Consider the following 19476-nt stretch of genomic DNA (forward strand, 5'->3'; position numbering starts at 1 on the left):
CGATGACCAGATATGATCTACCCACTTCCCAGTTAACCCGTCTCACTCTGATCTGGGATCTCTTTATTTGCTTGCATGGATGATAACAGCCTACCGCATATTCATGGATTTCACACACACACAACTAATTTGACTCAAACCCGGGATTGAAAAAAGAAGAAAACAAAACAGAAAAGACAGAAAAAGAGGGAGCCCAAGTGGTTTCCAGCGGTTTTTAGGTTTGTGGAGGCAGCACTTTAGCCTGCCTTGGACATGGGACCGTGCGTCAGCCGAGAGGGATCCGGTGCCGGAGGAAGAACATCTTCTTGAAGGAGGAGAAGTCCTTGTGAGGGAATTTTTTTTTATTTTTTTATTTTTATTTTTATATTTTTTGCTACCGGGGAGGGGGGAGCTGCGGGTTTTACGCGCCGGAAAGATGCGTCCCAACCGCGGCTTCATCCTGCTCCTCCTCAACGGAACCGCTTGTTTGGTAAGAAAAGAGTGGGAGTGGGGAAAAAGTCACACTGTAGGCCCACTCTTTATGCATCTTGCTCCGGATTCGTACCTGCGTCATGAGGTACGGTAAGGTGTCTGCACCCCGTTTGCACCACAAAACTTCCAAACTCGCCGATGTGAGTAGACGAAAATTGTGTGGACAGACAAGTGAGAACGGCAGCTTGTAGCTGAGGTGACACTAGTGAGAATAACAACAACAACGCTGGTCTTTCAGGTCGTTTATGCCTCTTTCGGGGATGCAGGGATAATTCCCGCCTACTGTGCTCCGCTCGGTTGCCTCCAGACGCATCTCTGCTGATGTCCGATATTTTTCCAAACACTTTATGATCATTAAGGCGATCGTATTCACTTTGACCTCGCTCGGCTCGGGCACGGCGGGTGCCCTCCCACCATTCCCAGCCGGCAGCGTGCGAGGCGCACTGTGCCGCCGGAGTCCCTCGCCGGTGCTCCGTGCGTATTTGGAGCCGCGTTAATCTATTTAACCTATTATCCGATCTACATTGCTGGGTGCCCTGGAAGTATGCAGCAGCACGTGGAAGTAATACACATCCCCTAAATAATTACACGAAAAGGGCACACGTGTCATAAATCGATGAAACTGCAGACAGGTGTGACCCTCCACTTTTAGCCAAAGCCCCGAATTAGAAAAGAATTTAAAAGTTTTCACCACTTGAATATGTAAGCGATAAATATACTTCATTAAAGCTTGTGTCAGCCTATCAAACAAAATTGTATTTAAGCCGAAGACTGGGTTTGCTTAGAATAAAAAAATAAATAAGTAAAGAACTCAGACTCATCCGACACAACGTGCTGGATCAGTTCTGGTTTTATGATGACATTCATTTGCTACAAACAGTTTCACCATAAGGTTGCAGGGTAATGGCCATGTGGCTACACTGTGTGGAGACCTACTGCAGGATCCACAAGACCGAGGTGGGGATATCAGGAATAATAGACAGGCAGGTCTTTTTCCTGAGGAATCTCACCTTAGTGTCCAGTATGATTAAATACCGAATTCATCATGTAGCTGGGGAGATCATCTTAATCATTTTTTTAAGTGAGAGAAACCTCTAATAAACATTCTCTGTTTTCTAACTGAGCTGCCTGATAAAAAAAATTGAGTAATGCTAAAAATTTCCAGCGTATATTTTACCTGAGTAAATCGAGAGACCTTCCCAAGGACCCCCCCCCACTGGCCTGTAACACCAGATCTGTAAACATGAACGGTCTCTGTCCAGTAACCTTACAATCAAATCTGGCTCACCCACTCCTCTTTCATGTACTGCAGATTTATTAAAAAGCAGCCTTTAATGAGAAATCAGCTCTTGATTCACATGAGAAAACTTGAAAACATCCTTCTACTCGGAAACCCCTGGGCTGAGTGCAGTTCACTCATCACAGGGCCCAGGAAATGAGCAAGCTCCAAAAAAAAACAAAAAACACAAGTGCAGTGAAAATATTCAAGTGAGGTTGAGTGGCTGTTGGTGCACCCATTTCGTCTCCTCAAGGATGACCTTGTGGTTTTCATACTGACGTATTATTCAGGTGCTCGGAGTAAGCAATGGCCCTTTTGGCGATTTGAGGTCTAACCGACAGCGGCTGTACATGACTGAACACACAGATTTGTTTAGTTGAGACAGAGCTGTTTCAACAGATCTGCGAAAAGAAGAGACCACACGCTGATTTAAAAATATGGGGGATGAGCGCCTTTTCAGCCGTTGTATAACTAGATACAAGAGTGTGGGATAATAGGCTTAGCACTCACTTCTGTGCCGTCTTGGTTCCGGGAGCATTTTGTGAGCTGCAGGGCTACAGCTTATTGTAACCCAGAAGGTCTGTGGCTAATGATAATGAAATTAACTGGGGCTTTTCCCCCCGTCTCCAGACCATGTATCTATGAAAAACGTACATGACATCCCTCAGCAGGAGATCTTGGGTAATTCATTAGCCCTGTGACATTGATAAATTACGGAGCAATTAATAAATTAAGTAACTTTTTATAATGCAACACAGCCGTGATTAATAATCACATAAGCCTACTATGCATTAAAAATTCGATTTGGATGATTTTCTGTTGTAATAGCTCTGCAATTCTCAGACAGGGTTTAGGTCTCAGGGGACCCATTGTAAACGGCTACTAATATAGATGACTATTAACACGAGGTGCCATTCCAGTCGTTGTTTATTTGATGAATGATGCGTTTCAGATGTTAATTATTCTTCGTATTTGAATAGAGGGTTATGAATAATATAAACTATCTCAGTTGTATAATTGACTGCTTGAGAAATTATGTGTATTTTTAGCAGTGGTTGGAGATATTTTTCATCTCAGCAAGCCGACTGGATTTGTTTCAGTCAGCTAAATGGCTAATGTGCATATATGAAGACAATAATCTTATAGTAGATAGTTGGATATTAAGTGTCCTTTCACTGTCCTTGTGATTAGCAGTCATGGCAGTCGGTTGTTGTTTAACCAGTGCCAGGATGTGAAATAGGGTTGTAACTAATGAGTACTGTCGTCACTGATTAATCTGCTTTTTTTTTTTATTTTCTCCATGAATCGTGTTGTCTTTAAAATGCCAGAAAACTGTGAAAAATGCTCATCAGCAATTCCCGGAGCCCAAGGTGGTGCATTCAAATTGCTTTTATTGTCTGACCAACAGTCCAACACCCAAAGATATTCAGTTCACTGTGAATGAGGAAAATGGAAGCGGCACGGCGTCACATTTATGAAGCTGTAACCATCAAATGTTTGGCATTTTTTGCTTATAAGAATTACTGAAATGATGAATCGATTAATAAAAGGTTGCTGATTATTTTTCCGTCAATCAGCTAAGTGATTAATCGACTCATTGCTTCAGCTCTACTGTGAAAGTTACAGCCTTTGCAAGGATTATAATTCATCGCTAAACAGGTGCAGCAGATATAAGGTGAACTGAGCGCACACTGTAAGCAGAAGAGAGAAGATAGGTTGACACACTGGAAATAGACAGAGCTGGGACGGAGGGGTGTAAAGACGAAGCAAATGAGACAAAGCGGAGGAGGTGTAGATAAAGTGCCATAAAAAGAATAAGTTAAACATCTGCCTCGGAGGTTTATGCACCTCATTGACAGCCATCACAGATTCTTTCTTCCTTTTGTGCAAAAACATCCAAGAAAATACATGTCAATGCATATATAATTGCAACTGCCTTAACCGTGCACAGCACAAGTTTGACAATCTGAGTCCCCAGACCAAATCTGGGAAGGGTGAGGTTAACAATGAGCGCCCCCCCCCCTTCAAAAATCTGAATAACTACCAGTAGAAGAATGAAGTGCCCTTAAACAGGGCATTGAACACAACTGCTCCAGTGAACTGCAGACCCCCCCCCCCTGCAATTATTCCAAAATCACCCCACTGTAATTGACACGCCTGGTTAAAGAGTACATTTTAATAAGGACAATTTTTTAAACATATTTATAATTTTACTCACTCAGCAGTCAACAAGGAGACATAAATATCTGTACTCTAATATACTTGCAAACCCATAAAAGAGCTCATTTATTATCATGGAATTCTGACCTTGCATGTGCATAACCTTCATGTGGTGAAAGATCACTGGGGATGCAGGAGCTCGGCTCTTTATATGTGCTCACGTTGAGCTCCCAGATGCTCTTTCACAAAAGATTTGTCTGGAAAGGATGAGTTTCAGGTAGCCTCTCTGAGGCAACGAGAGACGGGATCGCATTATACTCCGTCTGATTGCTTTCAGTACAGACGCAGACACTGGCCATCGTGCTTAATAACTGAATTTCACCTCTGTAGCTGAGCACAGAATGTCGCTTTTTGCAGACTAAATTTCTGTGAAGACATTCATACATTTTCCAAGGTTTATGTGCCACACTCTTGTCTGTGTTGTAGGTAAATTCAATTTATGCAGAAAACATGAGACTTGCTTGAATTCACATTCCCAAAGCGGGATTTTCATTTGTTAAACTTTTACCATCAACCTCCATTTGACTTTGCCATCAGCAAGGAAACATTTACTTATGTAACATGGCACATCAATTAAAAACACATTATGTTCTCACATTGAAAGCTTCACAGGGCCCAAGCCCCTTTCATAACAAAGAAGGTATTGTGATCAGGCTGTACACCACACTTGAATCATAACATAGCAGCACAACTGAGACAGCACAAGGCATTATATTGAAACAACTGCCTGGTGTTTTGCCTGGAACGCCACGAGACAGCATGGTGCAACACTGCACAAACACACACCGTGCAAAACCTTTAGATTTCTGTGTAAAGTTAAAAAGCAGAGGCTGTCTAACACTAATTCTAATCACATCAGACTTCTCTCTCCATTTTGGCCTGTCATAAAGTCTCAGATTCATGTTTCTTAGATATCTGTCCTCCTCACAGGGTCGCTGACCTTGTCCACCCAGATACATCCCCGGCTAAGCAGAAATACCACCTTAATCCCGAGAAAACAAATAGAAAAAAAAAAAAAATCACTGTCTGATACAGTATAGATTGCATGCGGACACGAATGTGAGACAGCAGCAGCAGGGGGAATACATTTTTTTTTTTTCCTCTTGAGTCTCCCTCTCCCATCATCGTGGCATTCTGCAAGTCAGAGCTCAGGCCCATATCATAGGGGATGGTTTGGCTACAACACCAGCACGGGAAGAGACAGATTTATTGTGCTGATGGCATCTGTCATGTACTTTACCCCTGTGAGTGCATGTAGGATCATAAAGTGGTGATTTGAGAGGGACAATTATCAGGTCATGGCGTTTTCATCATCAGTAGCATAATAGTACGCGCCTCCCCTTTTAGCCCTTGATCTGGGGGACGAGAAATTTTCTGTAGCAGCCCAACAACCCACTGTCACCTGTCACTAGTTTTCTGAATTCAGTTTATACATTGTTACTTCAAAAACACTCAGCTTCAGGCTGCATTTTCATGAGCTTCAAATACCCAATTCAGTATCTGGAATGCTATCGTCACTAATTTTGTAAACTTTTCCCAGTACGCTCTTTAAACAATTTCTAAGCGATTCCTATGCCAACTGCTGGTACCCTTTTATTGTAAATCTACCTTTATAAAAGTAGTTGGTTTGCTCAGATAATTGCACGATTGTTGTTCGTCATCCTTAAATGTCTTCCTAAATTTGATGGCTACTTTTGAAGGAAACCCAAACTACTGTGACTGTATAATTTTTTCCTCTGTGTTTTAACCTTTTTTGCTCGGACTTTTTTTTCCCTTTTTTCTATTTTCTGTTGGAAAAAATATACGACCCAACCATTAGCAATAACAAAAATAATGCATCAACATGAAGAAGAGATGGATGAGCAAAGCTGCGGGTGTTACAACCGATAACCTGCGTAACTTCTTGCCTGTTGTGTAAGACAGCTTGAGTTATGCACAACCACAGCTTGAATGACCCCAGAGGTTCACCTCCTCTCCCCTGACCACCTGCTGAGGACCCCAGCTCCCCTCCCCCGTCAGGCTCCCTCTAGCCCCACAGCACAGACAGGCAGAGCGAGAGACTGGGAGAGAGAGACGGAGGGAAGGCACGCTCCCTCACACACTGACAGTCTTTCAGAGTGAAGAGCTGAGCTGTCCTGAGACAGAATACGTTGTCTGCTCAAAACTAGCACAATTTATTGTGGCATTGCTCTCTGGGAGACTGCAGGGGAGACAGAGAAGTCCCTGGAAGAATATCTGTTGGTTTGTCTGCTGGTCCGGATAGTGCACAAGGGGTGGATTACAGTGCACATCTTAAAGAAAAATGAATGGTAGCCTTTGGTAGAATGAGTAGGTGTAACTCCCAGGGGATCCAGATAGAGATGGGTTTGACTTGCACATGGAGGAATAACTAAGGATGGGAAAATCCATAAGACGTTTTAATTTGAAAGACTTTCTGCTAGGAAAAGTTGCTTTACTGCATGGTGAAACTGTTATGGAAAGTGTCAATACAGAATACAATTTTCATTGTTTCAAGATCTGTTTAGGCGTCCAAACAATATTAGAAAAAAGCGATCTGGGACCAGGGGACGTGGGTTTATTTGAAGGGTGAAGACAAGGACATCAGAGTAGTTAAACGCTGAAGGAAACTGAAGCTTTTCTGATGCCGCAGGCTCTGAGGTCCACTCAGACGTGGTGTGACTGGATCCGCTGGATACCACGCCAGAATGAGACTGGGGAGCCAAAGCCCATTTATATTCTCAATTGTCTCACAATCTGTAAACAGTCTGTTCTGCTTGAATGAACATCTAGTGTGCAGTTCACCAGAATGCTGCCCAGTGACGGTACAGTGATTTTCAGGGTCAGAGACAGACATGTCCAGACAAGGCCCGCTGAGGGTCTTTATGGGGGTTTCCAATTAAAGCAAACAGCACAGCCACAAGGATCAGGGAATCTGGCTGAGCTTGAAAGAAGAGCATTTTAAGTACAATGAATGGATAATAGGAAAATTTTGCAGACTAAAGTGATTTCTGAATTGAATTGAGAATGTATTGCTGTAAGATACAGGGCAGGAATGACCAGCAATTATCTAAACCTTTATTTATCCAGAAAACGTCAATTTGAGCAGTGATGCACTTATCCGTGCTTCACTTCACGATCACCCTGACAGCTGTAGTGTTCTCTTTTTGGTAAAGGTTCACTGACCACAGCACAAAACAGATCTTTTGCCATTGCATTAAAAAGTTACATATGATTGTTTAAAAAAAAAAAAAGACATTTACAACTATTTTCTAAACTGCTCCAACTATAGTTAAGGTCTGGTTTGGTTTAGGCCGCTGGAGCTACTTGGTTAAGGTTAGGAAAGATAGCGTTCACGAAAAACCAACATTGGCTGTTACTTGCACTGGTACACATAGGTTGCTTTAAAGAGTTTGAACACTGTAATTATTCTGGTGACATTTCCAGATTGCTTCTGAGGCAGCTGAGATGGACTGCAGATCACGCCTGTTGTCAGGAATGCGTATTCAATGTTTCACAAGTAAGCACTTGTGACCAGATTTCACTCGCCCACTATCATTTGGTTTTATCGCTTTACGATTGCGGCTAAACAGACAAAAAGTTCGACTTCAGCTAGTTAGGCAGTCTGGTACTTCACTGAGCTCTGTGGCACATACATATAAATTGTGTTTTGAAGGTTTCTAGTCTTATATGCATGCAACCTGCAAAGCTAAGAGCAAGAGCTTCAAAGCAATCAGGGGTGCACTCGTGTTCATCAAATGTGGACACATCTGGCACACCTCTAAATGTCACTGATGTCACCCAATGCACTTTAGGTACCATCACAGCTGGATTTAGGGCTGTACACTAATGATCAGATCCCAAGATTAATTGCCTTTTAGAGCTTCTGCAAGTGTGAAGGATGAGGATGCATTGAGATCCGGTCTCTCAGACCACATTTGGAGGTGGTCTGGGACGCATATGGCCACATTCTTTTAGCAGTGTGTACGTAATTGTGTCTTGGGCTTCACTGAAGGACTGCCTACCTAGTTGACTTCCTCTGTGTAAGCAGATGTACATACTCACGCGCAAACAAAGACAAGTTGTACAAATCACATTAGCTGGCTTTGTCCAAGCCCATAGAGATATATTACGAGTGCGTCAAATATCATGGGTGATTTGGTTTGCCTGGAACACACCAAGGAGTAGACCCAGTCTGAACTGTTTTAATTTATTCTTCTTTGAATTTCCGGCAGACTAGGCACACAAAGTGCATTTCTGCCTCCCTCCGGTTAAAAACAACAACCCATTCGGTCTTTCCAAATGGAAATGATGTACGCGTTTATTTGCATATAGAGCAGGGAGGTGAGATCTGATCACAAGTGGTCACTTGAGACGCACATGGAGACACATTCTGACGCCAGCTGTGAAGTGATGTACTTAGAGCTGTCCACTCGTGATCGGATCACCCAAGACGCGTGTTATGCCCGGTATGAAAAGGGCCACTCATTCCCAGCTGGGAACTGCATAGTTAAACCACAGTCTGATGTGGCCACTTAGCACCTTCACTGAAGCAGTTTAAAGGCCTTGCTCAAGAGCATATGAATGAAGAAGAAAGTATTATTCATTAGCTTTTTTATGCTTGGGATTCAAACTGGTACCTGTTCAGGTATTAGTGCATTTGAGCTCCTATGTAGGAGTTTACAATCCAACAGAGAGACCTTTGCATTATGCCAGACAACAGCCCTTTTTAACCTGACATTAAGTTGAAGGTTTTTATACTTGTACCTACTTGAGATGATTGTAGAGTCCATACGGCTTTTACCAGGCAGGTGTGAATACTGTAGGTGCAGCTTTAATCAGCTCTGTCCCATCAGCCCATCCTTTGCTCCCACCTCCCTGGGGAGAAACTGGGGAGAAACCGTCCTCTGCTACTCCTCTCCGCCGTCCTCGCACCACCAACTTGTCGATATCTTATAATGTAATAATTTGATAGCCAATTCAGAGCTCGGCTTCTCTCTGAGCATACAAAATGAGCCCAAATCCACTGGGACCATACAACTGAACCTGCCCAAAATGAGTTGGGAAAGCAGTTGGAGGATACAGAAAGAACCAAATGATTGGGAAAAGTGTGAAAGGTAAAAAGATTCAGAGTAGTGAGTTTGTTCACCCACTGCAGATCTAAGCTCCAGTGACCCCCGAAAAGCCAGAGTAAATTATTCATTAAGAGTCAAATAGCTTGTTTCTTGTGAAATTACCTTTCTCTCCCTCACCTCTTCTTGGATCTACACTAGCCAGAGAATAATTAGTTATAAGGGCACAGCCATTTTCAGACTTTAATCATGTAACAGAGGAGACTCCTGCAGTGAACATATTAGATCTGGAGATGGGGAGAGGAAACAGAGAAAAAAAGAATAAAGAACTGATGAACACTTAAAAAAAATCTGAGCTGCCTGGATCTGTAATTAAAAATTGATGTCATATTAGAGATGAAGATTTCAACTCAACAGCCAGAGGAAAGTGGAATGCTTATTGAACTTGTCAGCTCTGGACAGACTTGTGCTTTAAGCCCTGCTGAGTGGCTCAACAGACAGATTCTCTGTATCAATCAATCAATCAGTTTATTTTATTCCAGATCATGCATCCATAAAAACAGAATTTCAAACCTAAGACACACGTATATACAGATGGGTGACAAGGGAAAAACCTGGCTAACCAACCGGACATTGTGTTGATCTACAAACAACAGCAGAAGGCAGTAGCGATAGACGTAGCGATCCCAAGCGACAGCAACATCAGGAAGAAGGAACACGAGAAGATCGAAAAATACCAAGGGCTGAAAGAGATGCTAGAAAATATGTGGAGAGGAAAGGCAACAGTGGTGCCAGTGGTAATTGGAGCACTGGGGGCTGTGACCCACAAACTGGGAGAATAGCTCCAGCGGGTTCCGGGTACAACTTCTGAGGTCTCTGCCCAGAAGAGCGCAGAACCCTCAAACTCCCAGGCCTCTGGTAGAGGACCCGAGCTTGAGTAAGACACAACACCAGCCCCCATGGGAGGGAGATTTTTTGATTTTATATATATATATATATATATTACATATACATATACACATATACACATATATATATATACATATACATATACATATACACATATATATATATACATATATACATATACATATATATATATATATATACATATATACATATATACATATATATATGTATATATAGCTATAGATATATATACACACAACATTATAAAACACCAATACCAATACCTGAGAGACATATCAGGCTCTTTAGCTACTAAATGCTCCAGCTAGTTACTAACATTTTCTGTCTGCTGTTTGGTGCTGAACAGGTAATGTACAGTTGATGTACAGAGTTGATTTTCTGAAAACAACTGCCTGCTGTCGCCCCAAACTGCGCTATGAGGTTGGTGCGAGTGAACCAAAACAGTAAAGTTACAGGACCTAAAACCAAAACAATGATCTAAAAGATGCTAAAACACTCCATTATAGTCATAAATGAATAGTTTGATCTATAAAATATCTGAAAAATAGTAAAAACAATTGCTGTCACAATTTTCTAAAGCCAAATGTGATGTTTTCAAATTGCTATTTTCATCCAACCAACTGACCGAAACCCAAAGATTCTCTATTTACAATGGTACAAATCAGACTAAAGCATCAACTCCTCCCACTGTAGAAGGCGGGACCAGAGGATTTTCGCACTTTTGCTAGAAAAATTATAACACTGTCTGTCATTTGTGCATTTTCAGGAAATAGGCAAGTTAACTCTGAATTTGTAAACTCAAGTGCAAGTCTAAGTTTGGAACAATCCTCCTTCTTTGGTTGACACACTGCCCTGTCACCAGTCCCCTGCTTCTGCGAGAGCTTTGGCACAGATTTCAGTTACGTAGCTCCCTGATCTCTGTGCTATATTATGGCAATAGCGTGCTTCTGTCACCAAGACAAGGGCGTTAAAACGGTGTACTTTTCACTGTAAAAAGGCTTATTATTGCCTGAGGAAATGGCAGGCTTGTGAGGACCGCTCCGCTCCCCACATTCCCTGCTGGGAGAGAGTCCTGGGGCCTGTGCTCACTGAGGCTGAATGACTCACAATTACCACAGCGACAGAGCCTGCAGCCACCTCCCATCCTCTCCAGCCGTTTCACTGACTCACTTAACGCACATGACAAATGACAAAATCACCCAGAACCTCCACCCCCTCACTAAGACCTGATTGCCCATCGCCCACACTTTGCCTACAGTACTTAAAGCCGCGATACATCTTGCCAAGCTTCATGAAACAAAACAAACTTAGTCTGAAAGAAACTTGTTCTGGCCTTTCAAAGCAACACGCTGTTTTACACTATGTCGATGGTTTAACATGCAAACAGTCTAATATGACCTCAAGAGCAGTAAACCTTTGACATCACAGCTGCAGCCCTGGAAATACTCTGCTGTTGCAGATTTTTATAACTCATCAATACACTTTTTTAATGTCATGACACCGTACACTGAAAAAACAGATAGTATTTGTGGTGCATCATCAAAGGATGAGTTCTTTGACTATGTTTTCAGTATGAAAGAAAGTGATTGGTATGAGTATCCAAAGCAGACAACATCAGTGCTTACCTGTTAATAAATCAATGTCAGGGTATACATGCTAAAATATGAAAATACCTCACTAAAGTGAAGCAATGCATACATCTTTGGCAGTATGAGAGCAACAGTGAACTCAGAGGTTATTTTAACCCAATTTCGACTTTCAACTTACATTTCATCAGTCAAAGTTGGAAGGGTGCTGATAGTTGAATATTACACCTCACATACTCCCTGAGTTAAATGCACTGGCGACAGAGTTGTAGCTAAGATAATAGTAGTAGATAGTAGATAAAAATCCATACTACAGGCCACGTATAAGAACTTTTACCTGCAAAAATTAAATCACAATTGTATTTAACGGCATCATGCTGGTTTGGACAACTGTACAGCATGTGTTCTCTTACTGTAGTAATAATTACAGCTCCGGCTCAGTTTTTTCTCTTTTTTTCTGAGCCATATTAAGCTCATTCTAACATTTGTCTTTGACAATGATGCTGTGCACTGAATATGACACCTCCAGTGGTGCTAGACACTTAAATCTTCTGTTCAACAATAGCAGAAAGCTCATTTCATCTCTCTTCCTGCAGCCCGGCCTCTCAGGCTCTCTAATGAAGACTGTGCAAGAGCGGGAGGACGCCTTGCTCAATATGCAAGCTACAAAAAAGCACTCTGCAATATTTTTTTGCTCAGATACGAGTGCTGGCGCCATCTGAGAGTCACTCGATAAGCGACAGAGCTCAGGATCTTAAAAGCAATGGGCAGTTTCAGAGAAATAAAGAGTGACATAATTTTAAAGAACCCTAAAGGGCTTTTTTGTAGGATACCACAAGGGGCTCTTTAGTGCTATCTGGGGAGGTAGCCAGAGTGCTACCCTCTGTGTCCAGCAGCCACAGGGTCCATGTATCTTTTGGTTATTCGCGTTTGCTTTCATAAATGAGTAGTACAAAACAAAAAAATGAGTGGTTATTTGATTTTCATTTTAAAATTCAAAAATTAAAATTGAAACACAAATTTCTGACAGCAAAATCAATTGACCAAAAGATACATGAACCCCACCATCTCACTAGGCAAGAGAAATCAAACACAGGCTAGACCTTCAATAGGAGCCATGGGGAATGGTGTATTTGTCATTAAAGTCATCCTGCCTGACCACAAGTCCCCCCTCTGAAAAACAAAGGTACATTTTAAAAGATTCAAATCAATATGTCTTCAGCGCTTTCAATTTTTTTTTTCATTATTAATGAGTTTGGGATTCTCAAAGAAGCCATCAGAACTATCTGGTTCAAGAGGAAGGAGTCCTTGTCGGGGCTGTTATCAGCCCCTGTGGGGAGGCTGAAGGATCTTAGCGGCAGTGTAGCGTAGCAGCAGACAGGTAACTAGAGGAGATAGTGTCTGGCCTCTAACACTCCCATGGGAATAAAGCCAGATTAAGGGAAGAGGGGAGTCCTCTCATCTGAGTCCAAGCACCAGACCACAGCCACATCAGCGGGAATCCTCGCAAGGCAGTTGAAGTGCGATACATGTTGTTATGAAAAGAAATACATGTTTTTAGAGAGACAGAAAATCAATATCTCTGACTGACTGTGGTGCAAGTGAACAAATATGAGCGAGCGCGAAGAACCTGCTTAAAATGGAATAGAAATGAGTCGGACTTAATAATCCTGACTAAGCCAGTATAAGAAAGCTCTGGCAGTCAAGACAGTAGATGGATCAGAGCACAGACAGGGATGCATGCATTATGCATCAATGTAAAATCTCTCCGGGTAGAGCACACACACACACACGCACGCACGCACGCGGACACACACACACGCTCAAACACACACACACGCACGCACACACGCACACACACACACACACACACACACGCACGCACACACGCACACACGCACACACAAACAAACTTACCCCACTGTTCGCATCTGCATCGCTCATTGTTCTCGTTTACCACAACTCAAAATTCCGAAATGGCATGTGTGTGTGTGTGTGTGTGTGTTCTCCACTGCCAAATCCAAAGGACATAATAATGCTGGATCCTTCCATGGCACATTAGACAAACGCTACCTGTTAATAAATCATTACTGTTAGTGAATAATCACCCATTACTTTGCTCTCACATTCACACACCACACAAAGCTACTGCTGAGCACAGAAGCGCTATCTTATCTCCCCACCCCTCAGTTGATGTTAACATCGGACAGCTTTGTGTGTGTGCGCCCATACAGATTTTCTTTCTTTAATTAAAACACTGGAAGTCTTAATTGGACATTACACTTTATTCTGGCCCCCAAACCCTCCCCCCGCTTGCCCACCTTCCCTTCGTCAAACACTTTGATCCTCCGACCGACTCTGTCAAGGCAATAATAGTTTCCTCTGGACTCAGATTCACACTGCAGTCCTTAAGAAGCAAAAAGCTCACTTTAAAACAGAAAACACTGCTTAGTCTACTATCCAGTTAGAGTTGTTCCTTTAAGATTTTATATAAGAACAATTCCTCTTGAGTTACGAATAGATGATCTTCAAGTGACCTTTTCTGACTGAGTTCCAGTGAACATTAGATTGTTTGAGAGGGAAACATTAAAATAGTTCCTTGGACAAAGTTTTGGCAATGTAGAAACGAGTATTTTGTAACTGCGTGCATGAATCCTGCTCTTTTTTGGTCCATTCAGACACTTTATAAGTGCATACATCAACCTCCAACCTCTGTTGTCAGAGAAACAGCTCTAGAAAGCATTTCTTAATGACAGAGCTTTATTGTTTTACAGAATTATAGCCTTTGTAGAAAATTGTCCACCCTCACAAATATTGATTAAACTGCCCAAGACAACAGGACTAAAACACTTTATGTGAATTCAGTTTCGGTGTGGATTTTCTGTTTGAATATGTTCTTTGAGCCCTCTGGCCTCACCAGTGGCTCACAGTTAGCATAAGAGTCCATTACAGTGAGCTTAGGGAATTATATCAGCTCTGTGAAAACTAGACATAAAAGAGTATTTTCTCTCGCAGCTGAAGTAAACAAAAGAATGTAATAATAGCGATACCTACTAAATTTCAACCCTTTATTTATATATATAACATTGATAGAATGTCATGGCTACTACCACTAGAGATATGAACTGTAAATTAAGTATTGATTGAACCTTTAATTTTTTTTTCTGTCCGTGCTTCTTTCTACCTTGCTAATAACTGTTTAATTTCTCTGTTTTCTTCAATCCCCACCTCAAACCTCCTCTTTCCAGGTGGCCTTGAGTCAAGAAGATGACTCCTCCAGCCCCAAGAGCTCTTCAGACGACTCCTCCAAGACGGTGGGCCTCCTGAGCGGGCAGGCTCCCCTCTCGCCCCTGAGCCGCTGGATGCTTCACAGTAAGAGCAGAGCTGCTAATGACACCTCTCTGGATCTGCCCTACCGCTCCTCGGTCCCTTTCTCCAAGCAGGAATTTTCTAAACAGGAGTTCTGGGAGATGTTGGGCAGCGACCTGCTCAAGCCTGACGCCTCCAGCTCCAGGGTCAAACGCCGGCCCATTGTTAAGACTGGCAAGTTCAAGAAGATGTTTGGCTGGGGAGACTTCTATTCCAATATCAAGACGGTGAGGCTTAACCTGCTGATCACCGGCAAGATTGTGGATCATGGTAATGGCACGTTCAGCGTCTACTTCCGTCACAACTCCACAGGACAGGGCAACATCTCAGTCAGCCTGGTGCCACCTGTTAAGGCGGTGGAGTTTGACCTGGAGCGCCAGAGTGTGGTCTACCCCAAGGACTCCAAGATCTTCAACTGCCGCGTGGACTATGAGAAGGTGGATCGCAGCAAGCGCACCTCACTGTGCAACTACGACCCGTCCAAGACCTGCTTCCAGGAGCAGATCCAGAGCCACGTGTCCTGGATTTGCTCCAAGCCTTTCAAGGTCATCTGTATCTACATATCCTTCTACAGTACGGACTACCGCCTGGTGCAGAAGGTTTGCCCGGACTACAACTACCATAACGAGATGCCCTACCTGCCCTCAGGCTAGACGACTTGTAGGGGAGAGGAGAGGTGGGAGGGGAGAGGATAAAGGGGGTGAGTAGGCGTTACTGCAACACATGAGGAGGAACCCAGGGCTGTGAATCGTCCACAATGCCATTCTGGCAGTGAGGAACCCTTAACAAAAAAAAGAAAAATCCTCTGTAGCCGACTACTGCAAGATGTAAAAACATATATGCAAAACAAAAACTACAGTATGCAGATAATGAGGCATTGGGAATGCTTAACATCGGCAGTCGTTAACTGGACTGGTAGTGAAAATCAAATACCGCCAACACATACCTTCTTACCTCAGTCCAGTTTCTAAATGCCAACTTCTCGCCAGCTATTTCTCTCTTCCATTAAGTCATTTGTGAATGTTGTCTGGTTGTCCTTTTAATCACCCTTTACACCCTTTATTGCTCTTTTGCAAAGTCACAAGGCAGTATTTTCAGTGAAATTTAAATGCTGTGATACAATTCACTGGAGAGTTGTGCAAATATTCAGACATTATTACAAACATCACAGTGTTTAACATCGTATACTGTACAGGAAAGAATCCTGACTTCAAACTTACCAGAGGGAACACAAAACATTGTTTTTCTCACAAAGAACAGATGAATGTAAAGTGTAACCAACCACAGGATCATTCAGGTTACAATCTAGGTCTTTTTAAAGGGCATATTTTTTATGTGACCTCAAGTCAATCCCAAAATAATGTTATAAGTTCCTCTTCTTACTCAGTTTCTCACACCCTGCCTACATCCTCACATCCAAGTATCCCACCATGGCACTGTCACTGTGTTTATAAGCAAAATCTAATTACTCAATATCCCTATGTGTTATGTAACATCCATTTCAACGAAAGAGTGAAAAGATACGGGCAGAGAAAATAAATAATAAAAAATTGCAAGACAAAGCAAATGCTCGACAAAGATTCGGGACCAGAGCTTAAGACAAGTTCAGTGTGAGGGAAATAACTAGATTCTGCATAGAGACAGGGTTGGCCCTCCACACTTAAGAGAGAGGGAGAGGTGGCGGAGTGAGAGAGGGAGAGATTCAGTGAACTCTTTTAATTAAAGTGGAGAAGGAGATGTAGAGTATGCAGCTCTGTCTATTGTCCCCTCTGTATGAAAAAGATTACATTTTGTTGCTGTCAGGATTCCTGATTTCACGCCTTGATAACTTTGACTGTGTGAGGGAGATTGCTCTCTCCCGACAAATACTGTGTTCACTAAAGTCGGCCCGTTATCTTGAATAAATGAAAATATTATCATAATAATTACATATAATTTAATCTCCTTTAGAACTAATTAAGGTTTCAACGAGAGGGCCAAATGTATTCCTAAAAATCAAGTCAGCGGGTAGGAGGATAAGAGGACGTTCATGGGGATTGTTGTGTTTTGTGTGGAGCCAGCAGCCAAAGCTCAGCTCAGAGTTAAATGCTCTCATTAAGATAAATGGCTACTGGCTGGCCCATCTCATGTTGCTCTCACAAACAATATCAGAGGAGAGCAGCGCTCAATGGAGCTATGAATTAGGAAACCTGACATTTTGTGCGCTGAGAGGTTACCGCTTTCCTGCTTATAAGGACACAATGACTTCTCGGTTCATTAACGATGAACAGTCACAAGACAGGTGTGAAGAGTCACTAAACTGTGATATCAGTTATCCGGGTTGATGCTGATATACTGTGATATCAGGGACATAGCCAAGATCTGTTCATGTGCACGCTTGGCTGAAACTGTGCAGCATGGTCCCAGGTGGATTCACGCAGCAGTGAGTGGTCACCATGAAGCCGTCCTCCTGTGGGGGGTAGCATAAGGCCAGACATAAATGCATCGCCTTGGCTGCTCTGTGTGAGCAGAGGGAGAGAAAACACAGTCACAGGGCTAAAGATAGTAACAAAGACCTCTAATTCTTCACATCAAAGCTCTGAGTCTTTCATTTACTCTTAAAGAGGGGGGTAGCTCCTCTCCGTATGCAACCGAATCAACTTGTGGCCCACAGCAAATGGCAGCAGTACACAACCGAGTCTGCAGGGGACAGACAGCTACACCACTCGCAGCCACCATAAAGGCTTTTCATCTGGCTGAGCCAAACCTCTGTCTCCTCTTCCATGTGACTGTTTTATCACAGCAGATATTTCATACAGTATCTATCTGGCTCGTCTCTAAGTTTAAGTGTCTCGCAAGCTAGAATCCTCACAAGTGGGAGTTTCCCTAAAGAGTCTACCATCAATCGCAGTGCCAACTATGAGAAAGATTGTAGAGACGCATTCTGATTTCTGCCACATCGCAGTAAAAGTTCATGCAGTATTTATTCGAACGCATACAGTCCCAGTAAAACATGCAGTATACTGTAGATGTTGGTTTGGCGGCAACTCAAACTAAACGACTGACACTTGTCTTAAGGTCCCTTTCCTGTACTGGTGGATGAAAAACAAAGCTTCATGCGTCTAAAATGCATCAACCAGCACGAAAGAACCACTACCTCTTCCTCCGTTCATCCATTTCCTCATCCTCCAGCTCTCTCTGCCCCTTACTGCTCCAGACGTCTGCATGTTACTCAGCCATATGCCCTGCTGTCTTCATGCTGCTGTCCTCTTCCTGTGTGTGACCCAGCTGACTGGCCTCAGCCTCCATACCCTCTCTACCTCCCTTACCCTGGCGTTGAACCCTGCAGTGGGTAGTTCCTCACCGCTGCCCCGCCCTCCCTCCTGCACACAGCGCTGGGCTGAGCTGGCTAATCTCTGTGAGCTTAACGCCAGGCGAACTGAACATCAGCAGCGAGAACTCCCCTCTCTCTTTCTCTATCTATTTCTCTCTATATCTATATCCCATCAAACAAATGCGTGCGCAGACACAGTCTTAAGATGTGCTGGTTTAAGTATTTTCCTCTTTCCTGTTCAAGGCATCTTACATAAGCCCCTTGGATTGTGAGGACATGAAATCTCCTCGAGAGCATGCCAACAGAGTGCCCGACACAGATGCGCCCCAGTAACCTCAATACTCCTCTCCCCCTCCTGCAGGGCATCCAGAGAGAAGTTGGATACTCACACATGTTGGAAATAAAGCTGGGCAACACGAGCCCACAGCATTGAACTCATGTAGAAAAAACAAGGACACATGTTGGGCTACCTGTGGAGAGGAAGCCCGATTTACAGCAATACTCTCACTGAGACTCCACCCTCTCCACCTCTCTGGCGTGAGTTAAAGAAAGGCTGCTGGACTGAGTTTAAGAGACAGTCATGTTGCTGTGGGACGGACCGTGTTGTTATGGCGGCAGTCTTACTGTTGACCCATCTAGTGCCAACAGACGTGGATATTTGGCCTTAGAGACTGCAAGACAACACTGGTCTGCTCAGCAAAGAATAGTAACGAAACACAACTGTCAAAAACATAAATATACATATATATATAAAAGCTAAGAGTCCTCAGATCTGAATAAAGTTGTATTTAAATGTGGGTCATGCAGTGGAGGTTGTCCGTTTTATCTTTTTGTTCCTCATGGTTTTGTTTCTCTATGTCATGTGGATGATATACTGTATGGATGATATGATGGCATTTACTGTGGTTTTGAACATTCTAAAAATCAATAAAGTACACAGAAGTACTTAAACCACTTCGATTGTAGGGAAACAGACTCCGGTCTCATATCTGCTTGTGATTCATCTGTAGGAAGAGTGTGTCAACAATGCTTAAGTATCTGTTTTCTCATATTTGCATAGCCATACTGTGAGCCAACGGCAAAGAAAAAGATGTGACAACATTTTTTGCTGAGGGCTCTTGCAGATATACATGCAGAGAGAGATATAGGAGGAAAAAGGAGTAGAGAGGAAAATGGGGTCGAGAGAGGGGGGAAGGAAATGCTTCGGCTGGAATGATGCATGAACACAACTCCATCCTC

The 19476-nt window shown here is 42.9% G+C and overlaps 1 protein-coding gene across 1 annotated transcript; it reads left to right on the forward strand.

The window, feature by feature from the left end:
• The first annotated feature begins 392 nt into the window (after nucleotides 1-392).
• On the forward strand, nucleotides 393-18625 carry LOC120787597 (neurexophilin-1). Its single transcript, XM_040123292.1, has 3 exons — nucleotides 393-469; nucleotides 14804-15624; nucleotides 18599-18625. The coding sequence occupies exons 1-2, from the start codon at nucleotides 416-418 to the stop codon at nucleotides 15575-15577; spliced, it is 828 nt and encodes a 275-aa protein (XP_039979226.1). The 5' UTR covers nucleotides 393-415; the 3' UTR covers nucleotides 15578-15624; nucleotides 18599-18625.
• The last annotated feature ends 851 nt before the right edge of the window (nucleotides 18626-19476 follow it).

The sequence above is a fragment of the Xiphias gladius genome, chromosome 3 (genome assembly GCF_016859285.1).
Source record: "Xiphias gladius isolate SHS-SW01 ecotype Sanya breed wild chromosome 3, ASM1685928v1, whole genome shotgun sequence".
NCBI lineage: Eukaryota > Metazoa > Chordata > Actinopteri > Istiophoriformes > Xiphiidae > Xiphias > Xiphias gladius.